General features: G+C 53.5%; 1 protein-coding gene across 5 annotated transcripts; it reads left to right on the top strand.

The window, feature by feature from the left end:
* The first annotated feature begins 6,885 nt into the window (after positions 1-6,885).
* On the top strand, positions 6,886-17,318 carry LOC105481578 (cell division cycle 25B). 5 transcript variants are annotated; one of them, XM_024792793.2, is made up of 17 exons: positions 6,888-7,358; positions 8,008-8,209; positions 9,093-9,220; positions 9,878-9,929; positions 11,752-11,793; positions 11,930-11,966; positions 12,210-12,332; positions 12,438-12,560; positions 12,709-12,843; positions 13,177-13,257; positions 13,378-13,554; positions 13,735-13,830; positions 14,360-14,422; positions 14,584-14,682; positions 14,880-15,013; positions 16,046-16,157; positions 16,293-17,318. In XM_024792793.2, the coding sequence occupies exons 1-17, from the start codon at positions 7,334-7,336 to the stop codon at positions 16,431-16,433; spliced, it is 1,770 nt and encodes a 589-aa protein (XP_024648561.2). In that variant the 5' UTR covers positions 6,888-7,333; the 3' UTR covers positions 16,434-17,318. The 5 variants fall into 5 exon arrangements, with proteins under 5 accessions (XP_070935719.1, XP_011739544.2, XP_024648561.2 ...); XM_024792794.2 differs by having other exon boundaries at positions 6,889-7,600; positions 9,135-9,220; XM_011741243.3 differs by having other exon boundaries at positions 6,889-7,358; positions 9,135-9,220.
* Positions 17,319-19,337: the final 2,019 nt, after the last annotated feature.

The following is a 19,337-nucleotide window of genomic DNA, read 5'->3' on the forward strand; positions in this document are numbered from 1 at the left end:
CGGGCGCAGTGGCTCATGCCTGTAATCCCAGCACTTTGGGAGGCCGAGGCGGGCGGATCACGAGGTCAGGAGATCAAGACCATCCTGGCTAACATGGTGAAACCCCGTCTCTACTAAAAACACAAAAAAATATCCGGGCGCGGTGGCGGGCACCTGTAGTCCCAGCTACTCGGGAGGCTGAGGCAGGCGAATGGTGTGAACCCAGGAGGCGGAGCTTGCAGTGAACTGAGATCACGCCATTGCACTCCAGCCTGGGCAACAGAGCGAGACTCCGTCTCAAAAAAAAAAAAAAATTAGCTAGGCATAGTGGCTTGTGCCTGTAGTCCTAGCTCCTAGGGAGGCTGGGGTAGGCGGGAGGATCACCTGAGCCCAGGAGCATGAGGCCGCAATGAGCTGTGACTGCACCACTGCATTACAGCTTGGGTAACAAACTTTGTTTTGAAATAAAGGAAGAAAAGAAAGAAAGAAGGAAAGAAGGAAGGAAAGGAAAGGCAGAGATTGCAGTGAGCCGAGATTACGGCACTGTACTCTAACCTGGGTGACAGAGTGAGACTCCATCTCAAAAAAAAAAAAAAACTTTATTAAGATATATTTCACAAAGCATACAATTCACCATTTAAAGTGTACAATTCACCGATATGCACAACTGTCACCACAGTCCATTTTGGAATATCTTTTTTTTTTTTTTGAGACCAAGTCTCTGTTGCCCAGGCTGGAGTGCAGTGGCTCGATCTTAGCTCACTTCAACCTCCGCCTCCTAGGTTCAAGTGATTCTCCTGTCTCAACCTCCCCAGTAGCTGGGATTACAGGCACATGCCACCACGCCTGGCTAAATTTTTGTGTTTTTAATAGAGACGGGGTTTCGCCATGTTGTCCTGGTTGGTCTCGAACTCCTGGTCTCAAGTGACCCACCCGCCTGGGCCTCCCAAAGTATTGGGATTACAGGCATGAGTTACTGTGCCTGGACAACATTTTTATCACCTTGGAAAGAAACCCCATACACTTTAGCTATCATCTCCCTATCCCCTCTGCCCCGCCCTCAGCACCCACTAACCTACATTCTGCCTATAAGTTTGTTTCCCTGTTCTGAACATTTTATATGGATGGAATCATGTGTCTTTTATGGCTGGCTTGTTTCTTTTTTTTTTTTTTTTTTTTTGAGACGGAGTCTCGCTCTGTCACCCAGGCTGGAGTGCTGTGGCCGGATCTCAGCTCACTGCAAGCTCCGCCTCCCGGGTTCACGCCATTCTCCTGCCTCAGCCTCCTGAGTAGCTGGGACTACAGGCGCCCGCCACCTCACCCAGCTAGTTTTTTTATATTTTTTAGTAGAGACAGGGTTTCACCGTGTTAGCCAGGATGGTCTCGATCTCCTGACCTCGTGATCCACCCGTCTCAGCCTCCCAAAGTGCTGGGATTACAGGCTTGAGCCACCGCGCCCGGCCAAGGCTGGCTTGTTTCACTTAGCGTCATGTTTTCAAGGTTTACCTGCGATGCAGCATGTATCAGTACTTCATTCATTTTTATGGCCCAGTAGTGCTCCATCGTATGGCTTTATGACATTTTGTTTATCCATTCCTCAGTTGGTGGACATTGGGGTTCTTTCCACCTTTTGGCTATTATGAATAATGCTGCTATATACATACATTTATTTGCATGTTTTTGTGTGGCTGTATGTTTTCATTTCTCTGGGGTATATACCTAGGAGTGGAATTGATGGATCATATGGGATCTCTATGTTTAATCATTTGAGGAACTGTCAGAAAGAACATGCACTTACATTTTTAAAAAAATGTTTTTCCCTTTTCACAGGTATTGAAACATGCAGTTTTAATTAATCAAAAAAGACCAGACAGCCAGGTGCAGTGACTCATGCCTGTAATCCCAGCACTTTGGGAGGCTGAGGCAGGTGGATCACCTGAGGTCAGGAGTTTCAGACCAGCCTGGCCAACATGGCGAAACCCCGGTCTCTACTAGATATATAAAAATTAGCCAGGTGTGGTGGCGGGCGCCTGTAGTCCCAGCTACTCAGGAGGCTGAGGCAGGACAATCGCTTGAACCCGAGAGGTGGAGGTTGCAGTAAGCTGAGATCGTGTCACTGCATTCCAGCCTGGCTGACAGAGCAAGACTTTGTCTCAAAAAATAATAATAATGATAATCAAAAAAATTATACCTGTTCTTTGAAAAATATTTTACAATACAGAACATTTTGAAGATAAAAACATTTAATCAACTTTATTTCCACCACTCAAAGAATATCCTTGTAGGATATTTTCACATGCATATTGTTTTTTTTTAATTTAATTTAATTTTTTATTTTTATTTATTTATTTATTTTTGAGACGGCGTCTCACGCTGTTGCCCAGGCTGTAGTGCAGTGGCGCAATCTTGGCTCACTGCAAGCTCCACCTCCCTGGTTCATGCCATTCTCCTGCCTCAGCCTCCCGAGTAGCTGGGACTACGGGTGCCCGCCACCATGCCCGGCTAGTTTTTTGTATTTTTAGTAGAGATGGGGTTTCACTATGTTAGCCAGGATGGTCTTGATCTCCTGACCTCGTGATCCACCCGCCTCGGCCTCCCAAAGTGCTGGGATTACAGGCGTGAGCCACCGCACCCGGCCATGCATATTGTGTTTAATGGGACTACACTTGGCATAATATTTCGTAGCCCATATTGTGAACATCTTTTCATGTCAATAAATAGCTACATCAGTGAATTTCACACTTTTTTTTTTTCTTTTTGAGACAGGGTCTTGCTCTGTCACCCAACCTGGAGTCAGTGGCTCAGTTACTGCTCACTGCTTCACTGCTGCCTCAGCCTCCCAGGCTCAAGCAATTTTCCCACCTCAGCCTCCAGAGTAGCTGGGACTATGGGCGCCCACCACCATTGCAGGCTAATTTTTGTGTGTGTGTTTTCTTTGCTTTTTTTGAGACAGAGTTTCACTCTTGTCACCCAGGCTAGAGTGCGATGGCGCAATGTCAGCTAACTGCAACCCCTGCCTCATGGGTTCAGTCAATTCTCCTGCCTCAACCTCCCAAGTAGCTAGGATTATAGGCGCCAACCACTACACCTGGCTAATTTTTGTATTTTTAGTAGTGACAGGGTTTCACCATGTTGGCCAGGCCAGTCTCGAATTCCTGACCTCAGGTGATCCACCTGCCTGGGCCTCCCAAAGTGCTGGGATTACAGGCGTGAGCTACTGCACCCGGCCTAAGTTTTGTATTCTTTTGTAGAGACAGAGTTTCACCATGTTGCCCTGGCTGGTCTCGAACTAATGAGCTCAAGTGATTCTTCCTCCTTGGCCTCCCAGAGTGCTGAGATTATAGGCAATGAGCCACCGCCCACACTTCTTTTACTGTAGGAACCTTTTGTTCAAAAGTCCATTTGCTATGATCTCAATATGTAGTCTTTCAATAATGAACAATTATTGAGCCCCTACCAAGCAGGCATCCCCACCCGACTGCAAATTCTCCTTAAAGGTTGCAGGTATTGCACAATACAGAGGAATCAACTCCCCTATTGAAGACAATAACTCAATGAACATACATCTCTGTGTACTTTTATCATCTCCTTAAGAGAAATGCTGAGAAGTGGGATATTATGGTCAGAGGCCAACTTTGGTCTTGAACCTATGCAAGGTTCTGGGAGCCTGGGAGAGAGGTAAATGATTTGGTCCTTGTCCTTAAATAGCCCAGTCAGCTTGAGGAGATGGGATTCAAGAAAGGGAAAAGGAGATTTCAATACTTAATGCTACTGGGCATGGTGGTTCATGCCTGAAATTCCAGCACTTTTGGAGACTGACGCGGGTGGATCGCTTAAGCCCAGGAGTTCAGGACCAGCTTGGGCAACATGATGAAACCCAGTCTCTCCAAAAAATACAAAACTTTGCCAAGTATGGTGGCATGCGCCTATAGTCACAGCTACTCGGGAGGCCGAGGTGGGAGGGTTGCTTGAACTCAGGAGACAGCGGTTGCAGTGAGCCAAGATTGTAACACTGCACTCCAGCCTAGGTGACAGAGAGAGACTTAGACTCAAAACAAAAACAGAAAACAAACTTAATGCTGTGCCTCCCATCAGTTCCCTAGGAATTCATCTTGTAGATAGCACACAGACACATAAGGGCATACTTATTGCATCATTGTAAAAGCTAATATCCTAAATATTCAGCATTAGGGGCTTGAGTAAATATATATTGTTATGGTACTAATATGGATCCATCTCCAAGTAAGATGAAGAAAGGTATAGAGCAATGGTTTTTATTTTTATTTATTTATTTATTTTTGAGACAGAATCTCACTTTATCACCCAGGCTGGAGTGCAGTGGCACGATCTTGGCTCACTGCAACCTCCACCTCCCGGGTTCAAGCGATTCTCCTTCCTCAGACTCCCAAGTAGCTGGGATTACAGGCGCACGCCACCATGCCTGGCTAATTTTCATTTTTAGTAGAGACGGGGTTTCACCATATTGGCCAGGCTGATCTCGAACTACTGACCTCAGGTGATCCACCTACCTTGGCCTCCCAAAGTACTGGGATTACAGGTGTGAGCCAGCATGCCAGCCTAGAACAATGTTCATATGCTGTTTGTATATTCTTTAAAATACAGATGGATTTACGCTTGTAAAGATATAGACCTGCAGCCACTAGCCCTAAGTGGCCACTGAACTATTAAATTAATTTATTTTTATGTTTAGAGTCAAAGTCTCACTCAGTTGCCCAGGATGGAGTGCAGTGGTGGAATTATAGCTCACTGCAGACTCAAACTCCTGGGTTCAAGCTAACCTCCAGAGTCACTTGGATTGTTTGTTTGTTTGTTTGTTTGTTTTTGAGATGGAGTCTTGCTCTTTTCACCCAGGCTGGAGTGCAATGGCGCGATCTTGGCTCACTGCAACCCCTACCCCCCAGGTTCAAGCAATTATCCTGCCTCAGCCTCCTGAGGAGCTGGGATTACGGGTGTCTGCCACCAGGCCCAGCTAATGTTTGTGTTTTTAGTAGAGATGGGTTTTCACCATGTCGGCCAGGCTGGTCTCGAGCTCCTGACCTTGTGATCCACCTGCCTCGGCCTCCCCAAGTGCTGGGATTACAGGTGTGAGCCACTGCGCCAGGCGAGTTGCTTGGATTATAGGCAGGGGCCACCACACCCGGCTAAGTTTTTTAAAAATGTTTTGTAAAGACAGGGTTTCACCATATTGCTCAGGCTGGTCTTGAATTACTAGCCTCAGGCAATTCCCCTGCATCAGGCTCTGGAGTTGCTGGGATTACAGGTGTGAGCCACAGTTCCAGCACTATTGAGCCCTTTAAATGTTGCAAGTACAAATTGAGATGTGCTGGGGGTGTAAAATGCATATTAGAGTTTGAAGACTTGGTATCCGAAAAAGTATGTAAAATATCTCAATAATTATATATTGATAACATGTCAAATAATATTTTGAATACATTACATTGAATAAAATATTACAGTAATTTCATGTTTCTTTTTTATTGTTTTAAATGTGGCTACTAGCATATTTTAAATTATGTATGTGGGCCAGGCACAGTGGCTCGCCTGTAATCCCAGCACTTTGGGAGGCCGAGATGGGTGGATCACCTGAGGTCAGGAGTTCAAGACCAGCCTGGCCAACATGGCAAAACCCTGTCTCTACTGAAAATAAAAAATTGGCCGGGAATGGTGGCGGGCACCTGTAATTCCAGCTACTCGGGAGGCTGAGGCAGGAAAATCGCTTGAACCCAGGAGGCGGAGGTTGCAGTGAGCCGAGATCATGCCACTGCCCTTAAGCCTAGGTGACACGGTGAGACTCCATCTCAAACAAACAAACAAACAAACAAAAAAACCCAGAACCCCTCTATGGTCTTGCCCACCTCCCCACTCACCGGCCCAGAGGTGACCTGACTGGGATTTCAAGGGATTCAACAGTATAATGCCCACCCTGCATTGTTGCCCTGTATGTTGGCTGGGTGAGGGGTAGGGGGGATACCTGCTGTGTTTATTTTGAAAACGCAAGTCTTGGGGGTTTTATTTCTGGTTTGGGGGCTGGGTAGCCTCACAAGGGCACTTCCCCCTTCCCTCCTGGCACTAAGGGCAGTCACATCCTCACTGGAAGTAGTGGCTGGAGGTCCAGGGCATGACCCCTGACCCAGGGAGGATGAACCGGAAATTCAGTCTTGCAGAGCCCTCTGCACAGCACAGGAACTGGGCAAAATGTGGAGAAAAGGAAAGGTCATGGTTCCCACGTTGGCCACCCCTCTCAGGTGGGGCTGGGGTCTTCCCCTCCCCTTCACGTGCATTGGCCCACCAAGCCCCCCATCACCAGGCCCTCCCTTTTGCCACCCCCAAAAATTTGGGTCCGGGTGGCTGGGACTTCACTAGAAGGGGCGCTCCTGCCTTGCTGAACTGCAGCCCGCCCCCCCACTGCCCGCCCAGCCAGAGGCCACTTCTAACCTGGAGAGACCATATGCTATATGAAAGCTGCTTACTACCCACTGGCTTTTCAGTGCAGCCTTCAGGCCTCTTGTTCCAGGAGGCCTGGAAAACGGGCGGGGCTGGAAGGCATTTAGATAATTGGAAGATGGGCCTGGCGCTGTGGCTCATGCCTGCAATCCCAGCACTTTGGGAGGCCTAGGCAGGTGGATCACGACGTCAGGAGTTCGAGACCAGCCTGACCAATATGGTGAAACCCCGTCTTTACTAAAAATACAAAAAAATTAGTCAGGTGTGGTGGCGTGCGCCTGTAGTCCCAGCTATTCGGGAGGCTGAGGCAGAAGAATCGCTTGAACCCGGGAGGCGGAGCTTGCAGTGAGCAGAGATCACCGAGTCACTCCAGCCGGGTTGACAGAGCGAGACTCCATCTCAAAAAAAAAAAAGGAAAAAGAAAAAGGTAATTGGAAGATGCTTGGCTTAAATGAATGACAAATTCAGCCTCTCTGGTCTGGTCATCAAAGAAACACCAATTAAATAATATGGTGCCATTGCCACCAAGTTAGCTAAGTCATCAATGGGCGTGATAATTAACTTCTCTGGTTGCTGACACCCTCCTCGACCCCCAGCCGCGGAAATCCATGCCTAGTTCCACCATTCAGAGCCTCTACTGGGGCTGCCGCGAAAATTGGACTGGTTGGGGTAACATCTAACCTGGGGTCCCCCGAAAGCGCCCGTCAGTTCCGCTTGGGGGCCCCACTGCCCTCCCACCTCCTAAGCTGGGCGCTCCGCCTGCGAATGACGTTTTGCTGCTGCTCAGCGCAGCCACTTGCGGGGGCGGGGAGGCTGCGGGGTCAGAGGCGCCTGGAGGGAGCGAATCCTGGCCCACCGCCTGCCCAACCGCGTGACCTTGAACGAATTAATGAACTTCACGCCTCAACGTCCAGGTCTGTAAAATGGGGTATCTAACGCAGACCGCACAGCCCAGCTGTGTTTAGCAAACTTCCGGGAGCCGGTTGGAGCCTCTCCCCGTCCCTAGCGGTGATACCAGGTGACATATGCCGCGGGGGGTCCAGCGGAGGCCACCCTAGGGCGTTGCTGCTGCCTTTGGGAGTATGGAGCTCCAAACCATGTCGCGACAGGAGGATTTCGGGAGGCCTGGATCCTCGCGCCAGGGGGATGTGCGAGGGTATGGGATGATTCCTAATTCCTCCGGCCCACCCAAAGCCTAGATATCCAGCCTCCGCGCCTCTCGCCCTGAGGGCCCCGCCCTCAATCCCGCCCTCCTCTAACCCGCTACCCCATTGGTGGCGTCCGGCGGCGCGGCCGCTGTTATTTTTCGAATATATAAGGAGGTGGAAGTGGCAGCTGCAACTAGAGGCTTCCCAAGCTGGTTCCTGAGCCCTGCGCCCCTCGCCCCCGCCCTCCCCGCATCCCTCTCCTCCCTCGCGCCTAGCCCTGTGGCTCTTCCTCCCTCCCTCCCTTCCCCCCCCACCCCCTCCGCGCCTGCTGCCTCCCTCGGCCCAGCCAGCTGTGCCGGCGTTTGTTGGCTGCCTTGCGCCCGGCCCTCCAGCCAGCTTTCTGCCGGCCCCGCAGCGATGGAGGTGCCCCAGCCGGAGCCCGCGCCAGGCTCGGCTCTCAGTCCAGCATGCGTGCGCGGTGGCGCCCAGCGTCCCGGCCACCTCCCGGGCCTCCTGCTGGGATCTCATGGCCTCCTGGTGTCTCCGGTGCGCGCGACCGCTTCCTCGCCGGTCACCACCCTCACCCAGACCATGCATGACCTCGCCGGGCTCGGCAGGTAGGACACCCCAAGGAGGCTAGATATGGGGGTGAGAGGCCCTGTCTGGAGTCCTGGGCCTCCTGGAGAACCGGGCATGGTATTCGAATCCAGGAGGTGGAGTCCGGGGGAGGCATCCTGGGCAGTGGAGAGGTACGCCCTTGTCCCTTCACAGGGGCCCAGGACATGGGAGGTGAGACCTGGGCTGTGTCCCCCACACCCTCCAGGTGACCTGCTCTCAGTCTACACAAGCCTCTCCAAGTCTTTCCCCTCACTCCCTCCTCCCTCATTGTGCCTCCACCACGCTGCCTCCCTAATCTCTGCCCAGATAGCCACCATTTTGCTCCAGGATGGGATTCCCAAGCCTGGAGAGGGAACTTGAGGGTGGCAGAGCCGTAGGGCACTCACACATCCATACCCCCGCTCCCTCCACCCCAATTCTGCCCCCAGAATTAAGGCAATTAATTAAACACTGATCCTGCTCCCTAAGTGCAAGGGGAGAGCTGGGTTGTTCCAGTAGGAGAACCTGGTCTTGGTCCATCCTTCAGGAAGAATCCTGGAAAGGTGGGGGTCTGACAGTTTAGGGGAAGGCTCTCCGGGGCGTCTCGGCTAGACCACCAACCCCTAGGCTGGTCTCCATCCAGGCCACCTTGCTCACACCCTGGGCTCACCTTCCCCTGCACCTGGGAGGACCTTTCCTAAACCAGTCAACAAAGAGAAGCCCCTTTAGGACCTCTGTAGAATGAACCTGCCTTGAGCTGAGAAGAGGGCCGGCCCTCAGGGCCATTGCTTTCCCACTGTAGCATTTTGCTCAGTTCTTTTCTCAATGAGGGAGTGGGAACGTGGGCTAGCGAGGCCTTGAACCCCACCTTTCTCCTTTCCCGGGTCCCTGCTCCTTTCCCAGCGAAACCCCAAAGAGTCAGGTAGGGACCCTGCTCTTCCGCAGCCACAGCCGCCTGACGCGCCTATCCCTGTCTCGACGGGCATCTGAATCCTCCCTGTCGTCAGATTCCTCCGAATCTTCTGATGCAGGTGAGGCCCAGGGGAGCCTGGGGAGATCTGCCAGTGCCAGGAGAGTTTGTGGGGGCTGCCTGGGCCTCTCGATTTCCCTGCGGATCAAACTAACATCCTCCCCACAACCTGGTGGGCCCAGGAGCCTTTCCCCCACCCTCCACAGAGATGGGAGGAAGACACACCTCATGTGGGGCTCACCACACCCAATGTGGACTGGCTGAGTGGATGAGAGGGTGGGGCCCTCTACGCTAGATGAGATCTTACCTGTGTAAAACCACACACCAAAGTTCCTAAACCACAGCCCTACCTGGGAAGCACCCAGGGCTGAGTTGGTCTTGAGAACATTCTTAGTCTATAACCTCTTCTTTAAAAATCTGTTGTCTCTTCTAGAACAAATTGTTTGAAATCAGTTCAAGAAAAATGCTTAGCGAGCATTGTGGTTTAAAGACATATATAAAGAAATTTCCATAGTAAACAGGGAGTGGCATCCTGTACCATTTGGGAGATGATGTGTCAGCTCTCAGGGTCCATGATTGGGTTTTGTTTCATTTTCTAATGTGCCAAAGTCCAAACTAGAAACTTTTCTTTTTCTTTTTTTTTTCTTATTGGGACATGGTTGGGGAAAGTATACAGAAAGTGCCACTACTTTCAAACCAAGGTGCTCTGTCCCCTCAGGTCTCTGCATGGATTCCCCCAGCCCTGTGGACCCCCAGATGGTGGAGCAGACGTGAGTAGAGAAGGGAATGTCTACTACCAAGCAATCAGCACCTGCCTTTAAGAATCCTGGTTCTAGCATAAACTCACTGAGGAGGCCTGGGGAAACAGGCAGACCATGAGGTGGCTTCAGGATCCCTATGGCCGGGGGGCTCACTAACCTTCTCAGGCCTTGGGATTCTGCTCCCTGTCTCAGAGAAGGATCTGCTCTCATGGGAGCCAACCAAGAGTGGGCTCAGGGCCAGGGGTGGTGGGGACAGTGGCCATTGGGAGAGCAGATACTAGGCTACAGCCCATGTCTTGCAGGAATACAAGCCCAGCGTATGTCCCGTTTTTCTTTCTTGCCTATACCCTTTTTTTTCTGTGAAATATTACAATTAAAAAATATGATCCAGTTAATTCAGAACTTTAACTCACTCTAGGCCAAACAAAACACAGTTGCCTGCAGATTGATTTGGCTCTTGGCCAATGAGCAACCTTTGACTTCGATGACACTTGACCCTCTGGCCAGCCCTGGCCTAGGCTCTTTGTGCAAGGGAATGGAGAGAGAGTTGGTGGGCTCTGGCCTGGACAGACACCTTCCCCTTGGCTGTGGGCGTGGGTGGTGTCTTGCAGAGCACAGCTGTTCCTGTCCAGTTGTTAAAGCCCAAGCAGCTGGGCAGCTGCCAGCCATTAGTAGGGACAGCTGGGCATCCCTAGCCTGTGCTGGGGACTGTGGCTTTGGGTTTAGGGTAGTGACTTGTCTTACCTCCCATTGCCTTTGATCAGACTACGCTGGGCTGCAGATTGGTTCACAAACAGGAAATGGGGAGAGGATTGGGTGGGGTCGGGGGACTGCAGGTTGGTTTTGGTGGCAGCACAGAGCAGTCTTGCCCTACCCCCAAGGCCCATGTGCAAGCCAATGAAATTGGTCATCCCTGATGCTGGGTCGGCTAGGCACAGCAGCCCCCCCAGGGGGGGATCCCCCTCATACTTTATCCCTGAGTGGTTCCCTGCCTCATACTTGCTTTGACAGTTATACAGTTTCTCAGAAAGAAGCTCTGTGTGTGTGTGTAGATGCACAAAAGCTCTGCGTGGCAGGTGGTCTCCTGTAACACGGCTGGGGGGTGGGGCCTCAGAGGGAACATGTGTTGGAATCCCTTGCCTGCTGGCCTCTTCTAAGGCAGAAGGAGGGGGTGGGACAGAGGCTGGTCCTGGAAAATTCCATAAGAGGGAGGAGAGGATGTGGCCCTGCACGTTTGTCACTAGGGGGTCTGCTGTATCAGACTGGAGCTGATTGGGGGACCCCTAAAGCAGGCCCCAGTCCTGGGAGGACCGGGAGCCAGGCCAGCTCCTCACAGGGGAGAGGAAGCCTCGCCTTGTTGTCCAGGCCCTGGAGACACCCACATTGCTGGGTGCCCCTGGCCTATCACCATAGGATGGATGGATGCCTTTCCTGGCAGCCATATGGCCCCGCTGAGGTGATTTGCATACAGGTGGAAGGCCTGGTGCAGGCTGGCGAGACTGTTGCCTTGGTGACGCCTCCCTGACCCTGTGACCTGCCCCAGCTGTCTCTATCACTGCCATTCTCTGGGCTTTCTTTCATTCAGGGCAGCCTTTAAAATTCTAGGCTGCCTCTTATCTCCCCCCTCCCCAAATACCTGGGCCCCCTGATGGTTGGGCGTTCCTCCTACCCAACCCCTTCCACTGGCTTGAGCCCTGGCCCTTGTCTTTGCCCTTATTCCCCCCTGGACTGGAGACCTGGTGCTGGGAACTGGGGGACTGGGGGCCTGGTGCTGGGGTGGGTGATGGGTGCGAAGGGAGGATAGGTTGCATGGGACCCTTCTCTGTCCTAGGTTTGAACAGGCCATCCAGGCAGCCAGCCGGGTCATTCGAAAGTAAGTGTTCCCGGACCTCTTCCATCTACCACGGGCTTTCCCCTAGGATGTATAGGGCTCCGGAAGGGCATGCTACATGCTCTTGGTCCCTGCCCTGCCTCTCCCAGCTCTCACCTGTCCCCATTTCCTCCTGTAGAGAGCAGTTTGCCATCAGACGCTTCCAGTCTATGCCGGTGAGTGTCTTTGAGGCCTGACTGAGGCTTAGACATGCTGGCCAGGCATGGGGTAGATAAGCAGGAGGCATCCAGGGATCACCTCCCAGCTGGGTGTCCCAGGCAGGCTGTGGGAGATGGGGTTTCAGAGGTAGATAGGTAAGTGGGAGGAGCTGGAGGAGAGGTGGAGAAGGTAGGGCCTGGGCTGGTGCCGGAGTAATGCAGCCTTCATTCCTCTGCCTGCCGCCCTGCCTGGCTCTCTAGGTGAGGCTGCTGGGTCAAAGCCCTGTGCTTCGGAACATCACCAACTCCCAGGCGCCCGACGGCCAGAGGAAGAGCGAGGCGGGCAGTGGAGCTGCCAGCAGCTCTGGGGAAGACAAGGAGAACGTGCGCTTCTGGAAGACCGGGATGGGAGCTCTCCGGGGAGAGGAGGGGGCATGCTGGGGTGGTTTCCTGGCACGTGAGGACCCTCCTCTCCCATCTTGGCTGCAGGATGGGTTTGTCTTCAAGATGCCATGGAAGCCCACACATCCCAGCTCCACCTATGCTCTGGCAGAGTGGGCCAGCCGCAGGGAAGCCTTTGCCCAGAGGCCCAGCTCGGCCCCCGACCTGATGGTACATCCAGAGAGCTGACCCCCGGCAGGGGCCTGGGGAGGCAGCCTGAGGGAAGAGGAGGGTGGCCCTGAGCCCCCACTTTCCTCAGGATGATGGGGGTGGGAACTGTCCCCACCTCTAAGTCTGTGTCTGCCTGTCATGTGGACAGTGTCTCAGTCCTGAGCGGAAGATGGAAGTGGAGGAGCTCAGCCCCCTGGCCCGAGGTCGCTTCTCTCTCACCCCTGCAGAGGGGGATACCGAGGAAGATGATGGATTTGTGGACATCCTAGAGAGTGACTTAAAGGTAAACAGACTTGTCCCGCCAGGCCCCTACCTCCCCATCTCTGGGTTCACCCAAAAGAAGAGAGCTCTGAGCCCCTGTGGCAGGACCGTGACCTCGTTCCAGTGTCAGAAGAAGAATTTGAGGTAACCGAGTAACAGCCTAACCTCTGGCCAATCAGAGAAGAGCAGGTGGCTGGTGCCACAGTGGAGGGGAGGTTGCGGAGGTGGGGGAGCGTCTCACCCCAACCTGGGGTTTGCCAGGGAAACAGGGAAGGCTGTGCTGGAGGATTCCGGGACTGGAGGGGTTTGGCCTATGCCTGTGGGTGTGACCCTATCCTTGCTAATCCGGCCTCAGGATGATGATGCAGTTCCCCCAGGCATGGAGAGTCTCATTAGCGCCCCACTGGTCAAGACCTTGCAAAAGGAAGAGGAACAGGTGGGCCTCTGGGGTGGCCCCTCCGAATTTGGAGGCATGGGGTCCATCCTACCCTCCAGTGGATTTGAGGGATGGGGTGGGGCCTGGGCACTCTGATCCCTAACCTGCTATCTCCACCAGGACCTGGTCATGTACAGCAAGTGCCAGCGGCTCTTCCGCTCTCCGTCCATGCCCTGCAGCGTGATCAGGCCCATCCTTAAGAGGCTGGAGCGGCCCCAGGACAGGGACACGCCCGTGCAGAATAAGCGGAGGCGGAGCGTGACCCCTCCTGAGGAGCAGCAGGAGCCTGAGGAACCTGTGAGTGCCTTCCTCCTGGAGCCCACTTTTGCATGAACCTGGGCAGCCACCCCCTTGGCTAAGTTTGTGGCAGAGGGCAGGTGGCAGCCTGGGCATGGCAGAGACAGGGGGTACCAGCTAGACAGGGCATTGAGGGGCAGCCCCACCCTGACCCTGGCCTCCACCTGACTCACTTTCTAGAAAGTCCGCGTCCTCCGCTCAAAATCACTGTGTCACGATGAGATTGAGAACCTCCTGGACAGTGACCACCGACAGCTGATTGGAGATTACTCTAAGGTACCTGCAGCAGCAAAGGGCCCCTTGGGGGCTTGACCTCTTACTGACTAGGGGTCCTCTAGCCTAGGGGCTGCTTGGGTTTCTCCCTTTCCCCAGAGCTCCCCTTTTCTTTGTCCTTTGTATCTTTTCATCCTTTGTTCTCATATAGACTCCTCCCTCTGGCCCTCCTTGTCTCCTGACTCCACCTCAAGTCAGTCCAGGCATCTGTTGCGTCTCCATCTTATTTCCAAGCTCATACCTAGCTTGGAACCCCGTCATGCCTCACGTTCGGGCTTGGCAGAGGGTAGGGAGCAGAGTGTGGAGTTCATCTCTTCCACTTCCCTTTTTCATTTCCCTTTCCCCTTGGAAGGTTGTTCCCTGGGTGTCAGACCCAAGAGGCCCTCTCAGTTGCTATGGGACCCAGAGCTGAATTTGAAGGCCAAAGCAGGTGTGGCCTCTGAGTTTGGGAATGAAACTTCATTCTTTCCAGGCTCCTGGTCTTACCAGTTTAACTTTTTCCTCTCTCCCGCATCTCTTCCCTTCCCTTCAGGCCTTCCTCCTACAGACGGTAGATGGAAAGCACCAAGACCTCAAGTACATCTCACCAGAAACGGTAAACAGCGTTGCGCCATTTTCTAGGCATATTTGGGACTGTAGCTCCGTTGTTGACCTTCCCTGGGGACAGGCTGTATGGGCTATGCCAGAGGACAGGCTAGGGCCACCTGCTGGCTGCCAGCCTGACCTTCTGGAACCAACCCCCATGACCTCCTACAGATGGTGGCTCTGTTGATGGGCAAGTTCAGCAACATCGTGGATAAGTTTGTGATTGTGGACTGCAGATACCCCTATGAGTATGAAGGCGGGCACATCAAGGTAAGGTGGGGCAATGGGCAGAGGCCCTGAAGATCCCACCTGGTTTAGGTCCTTGCTCTGCCAAGAGCAAGAATGGGTGGAGGACGGGTGCCCCCTCTTGTGGGGAGGGTTCCTACCAAGAGAAGGACAGGGACTGCAGGGGGAGGGGCCTGCCTCCTGGGCCCAGGGCTGTGCCTGACCTCTGGCTCCTCTGACAGACTGCGGTGAACTTGCCCCTGGAACGCGACGCCGAGAGCTTCCTGCTGCAGAGCCCCATCACACCCTGTAGCCTGGACAAGAGAGTCATCCTCATTTTCCACTGTGAATTCTCATCTGAGCGTGGGCCCCGCATGTGAGTCCCAGCTCCGCCCAGCCAGCTAGTGTCTGCCCCGGCCTTCCCTGCCCAGGCTCGCAGGTGCTGGCACCATTGCGATGGCCAGGGGTGCAAATCCGGGTTCTACTCTGTCCCATCTGATGGCCTAGAGCTGACCTCAGCCCCGCTTCACTGCGCATGGTACCCACCTCCCATCTCCCTCACTGTCCTGCCTATCAAACCTCATGTCCACCCCCCATCCATTGCTGCCACCCTCAGAAAATCTAGTTCCAAGTCTCTAGCAGTGTCTTTCTCGAAATCTAAGGGCCCCATGTCAGTCCCCAGTGACACTGACCCTCCCCATGTTCAGTGCTGTTAGGTCTCCATTGGAACCTCCTCCACTGGCATCCACAGCACCTGGGCCCTCCCTGGCTAAGCTCCTTCTGTCCCTATTCCTGTTCTGCCTGGCCATCTGTCCTCCCACCCCTGCCTCCTTCTGGGTTGCCACTGGTCCATCAGACTGCTAGTGACTCCCCAGTCTGGCCTCACCCATGTGGTGGGAATCTGTACCCAGATGCCCCTTACAGAGTCACATCCCTGTGGCCCTCCCATCTTCTCCAGGCATCCCAGCATGTGGCACCCACCTCCACCCGGGCACCAGGCCTGGGCACTGGCTTCAGTCTTGGGTCCTCCTCCTCCCTTCTTCCCACCGCTGATCCTCACTGGGTCTTGTCCAGGAGTGGCCCGAATGGGTCCCTTGAATTTGGCCCACTTGTCTCCTCTCCTGCTTCTCCTTTCCTGGTCCAGGCACAGATATCTCTAACAAAGATGGTGCAACTGCTTTCTAGAAACAGAGAGCTCATCCCCTTGATTTTACCTTCTTCGTTCTACCTCCCCACCCTCTTCTGTAGCCAGACTAATCTAAAAAGTGTTCTTTTGGTTACATTCCTGTGCTCAAAGCCTTCTGTGGCTCCCCAAGGCCCTCAAAGGAGGGGACGTGGGGAATAGGTCCCATGATGTACAAGCCACTGCATGTCCCATTCTGACCACACCCTGCCCATGACGCCCCAGGTGCCGTTTCATCAGGGAACGAGACCGTGCTGTTAACGACTACCCCAGCCTCTACTACCCCGAGATGTATATCCTGAAAGGCGGCTACAAGGAGTTCTTCCCTCAGCACCCGGTAGCGTGGGTGGGGAAGGCCACAATCTGTGAGGGTTGGCTTGGCCAGGCTGGAGCCATGGGAGGGGGGTGGGAGGATTGGGTCCCTGTCAAACTTACCCATTCCACTGCATTGAACCCTCCTATCCTGCCCTAGAACTTCTGTGAACCCCAGGACTACCGGCCCATGAACCATGAGGCCTTCAAGGATGAGCTGAAGACCTTCCGCCTCAAGACTCGCAGCTGGGCTGGGGAGCGGAGCCGGCGGGAGCTCTGTAGCCGGCTGCAGGACCAGTGAGGGCCTGCATCAGTCCTGCTACCTCCCTTGCCTTTCCAGGCCTGAAGCCAGCTGCCCTATGGGCCTGCCAGGCTGAGGGCCTGCTGGAGGCCTCAGGTGCTGTCCATGGGAAGGATGGTGTGGGTGTCCTGCCTGTCTGCCCCAGCCCCGATTCCCTTGTGTCATCCCATCATTTTCCATATCCTGGTGCCCCCCACCCCTGGAAGAGCCCAGTCTGTTGAGTTAGTTAAGTTGGGTTAATACCAGCCTAAAGGCAGTATTTTGTGTCCTCAAGGAGCTTCTTGTTTCCTTGTTAGGGTTAACCCCTCATCTTCCTGTGTCCTGAAAAGCTCCTTTGTGTGTGTGTCAGCGGAGGTTGGGGGAGAGCTATGGTCCCTGAGGATGGGTCAGAGCTAACCTCCTTCCTGGCCTGGGAGTCAGCTCTCTGCCCTGTGTACTTCCCGGGCCAGGACTGCCCCTAACCTCTGTAGGAACCGTGGTATGTCTGCCATATTGCCCCTTTCTCTTTTCCTCTTTCCTGTCCCACCATACAAGCACCTCCAGCCTGAACAGAAGCTCTTACTCTTTCCTATTTCAGTGTTACCTGTGTGCTTGGTCTGTTTGACTTTATACCCATCTCAGGACATTTCCGTAGACTGTTTAGGTTCCCCTGTCAAATATCAGTTACCCACTCAGTCCCAGTTTTGTTGCCCCAGAAAGGGATGTTATTATCCTTGGGGGCTCCCAGGGCAAGGGCTAAGGCCTGAATCGTGAGCCTGCTGGAAGCCCAGCCCCTACTGCTGTGAACCCTGGGGCCTGACTGGTCAGAACTTGCTGCTGTCTTGTTGCGGATGGATGGAAGGTTGGATGGATGGGTGGATGGCCGTAGATGGCCGTGGATGCACAGTGCCTTGCACACCCAAACCAGGTGGAAGCATTTTGGTGAGCATGACAGCCTGCAGCAGGAATATATGTGTGTCTATTTGTGTGGACAGAAATATTTACACTTAGGGTTTGGATCTATTCAAGAGGAACTATTCAAGTCAGAAGCAGCTAAACCAAGGACTCAGCACCCTCTGGATTCTGAATCTCAAGATGGGGGCAGGGCTGTGCTTGAAGGCCCTGCTGAGTCATCTGTTAGGGCCTTGGTTCAATAAAGCACTGAGCAAGTTGAGAAACCAGCATTGTGTCCTGTGGGGCCCTGGGCAAGACCCTAGCACCCTGCCGATGGCAGGATTGGGGTAGGGGACAGGTCAGCAGAGGCTGGAAGAGTTGCTGGAGAGGTGCCCTCATACTCTTGTCTCCTCTTCTTCCAATGTCTTCCATCTCTCGGGTGATGCTCCTGCCAGGACTTTGGATTCAATCCCTCCTTCCCCTCACCTGGCCTCCCAAGCACTTCTAGGCTTGCCCTTCCTAAACTTGGCACCGAAAGGCAAGAGTGACCTCATCACTCAAGGATCATTAATGCCTTCCCATTGTCCTCAGGATAAACTTAAAGAACTCCTGGCAGCCAGGCGTAGTGACTCACGCCTGTAATCCCAGCACTTTGGGAGGCTGAGGTGGGCGGATCACAAAGTCATGAGTTCGAGACCAGCCTGGCCAATATGGTGAAACCCCATCTCTACTAAAAATACAAAGATTAGCAAGGTGTGGTGGCACGCGCCTGTAGTCCCAGCTACTTGGGAGGCTGAGGCAGAAGAATCTCTTGAACCTGGGAGGCAGAGGTTGCAGTGAGCTGAGATCGTGCCACTGCACTCCAGCCTGGGCAACAGACCGAGATTCCATCTCAAAAAAAAATAACTCCTGGCATGGCCTTTTAAGATTTGGGCCCTTGCCAGCCTCATTCCCTCAAGAAAGTGGGAAAGAGCCAATCTGGGAGCACAGACCAAACCCAGATTTCTGAGGAAATTCTCCCTGAATACCACTGCAGGTGACCCTCCCCCCAGCACCACCCACACAAATGGGACCTGTGCGATGGGAGGGACTCCTTTTCATCTGTGTATATAAGATGCTGTCTGTGTCTGATACAGAGTGCACACATGTCAGGCGTGCTTACCACTTTCTGGGACAGTTCATCTATGTTGTGAAGTAGGTGATGCAATGATTATTTACCCCATTTTGCAGATGGGAAAATGGAGGCTATTTCCTATCAGAGCAGAAAAAGGGGACTCCAGATCCCCATGCTGAGTCTAAAGGACACCTGCCCTATCTCTAGCTTGTTCTCCCAAATTTCTTATGCCCAAGAGCTTGGTCTTCACTCCTGGTTCAGAGCCCTCTGCAAGAACACAATAGGTGGGAGTTATTGGGGTGTGGTTTTGGTCTTGGGGCTGGGCTGTGCTCAGGGAGGGAAGGGACCTCAAGGCTTCAGAAGTCCCCCCCACCTAGCAGGCAGCGATAGAAAGGTGAACGTTTATTTGGTGAGAGGATTTGCCCCAGAAAAGGGGAAATAGTTGTGCAGACCCCTGAGAAAGGGAGATGGAGGAGGGGAGAGGATGGGCCCCGGGCACCATCATGCTGGCATGCCTGCTCCACCCTAAGTGCTTAGGGGGTCTTGTGAAGCCACCCTTCCTCCTGGTTTCACAGAGGAAAGCGGCTTCAGAAGCTCAGAGAAGGCACTCATTTGCCCCAGGTCACACAGAAGCAGCCATTTCAGCCTTCCCAGGAGTATCCCATCCCTCCTTACCTCCCACCTTAATCCCAGAACAGCCAGGCAGGTGGGGCTGGGCAGCCTCACTTCTGCTGTGAGCATCCTCTTCCCACTCCGGGATCAGGCCACGTGGTGAGAAGGAAACATGGGCTGAGTGTCTACAATGCCCAGGCCTTGTGCCAAGTGCTGACGTCCTTGGCCACATCTGTTCCCATTGTAACTCACCATCGGAGTCTTAGCTGTAGCCATGGGATACTTAGTATGCTCTAGACACTTTT

This window comes from Macaca nemestrina, chromosome 15, assembly GCF_043159975.1.
Source record: "Macaca nemestrina isolate mMacNem1 chromosome 15, mMacNem.hap1, whole genome shotgun sequence".
Classification (NCBI taxonomy): domain Eukaryota; kingdom Metazoa; phylum Chordata; class Mammalia; order Primates; family Cercopithecidae; genus Macaca; species Macaca nemestrina.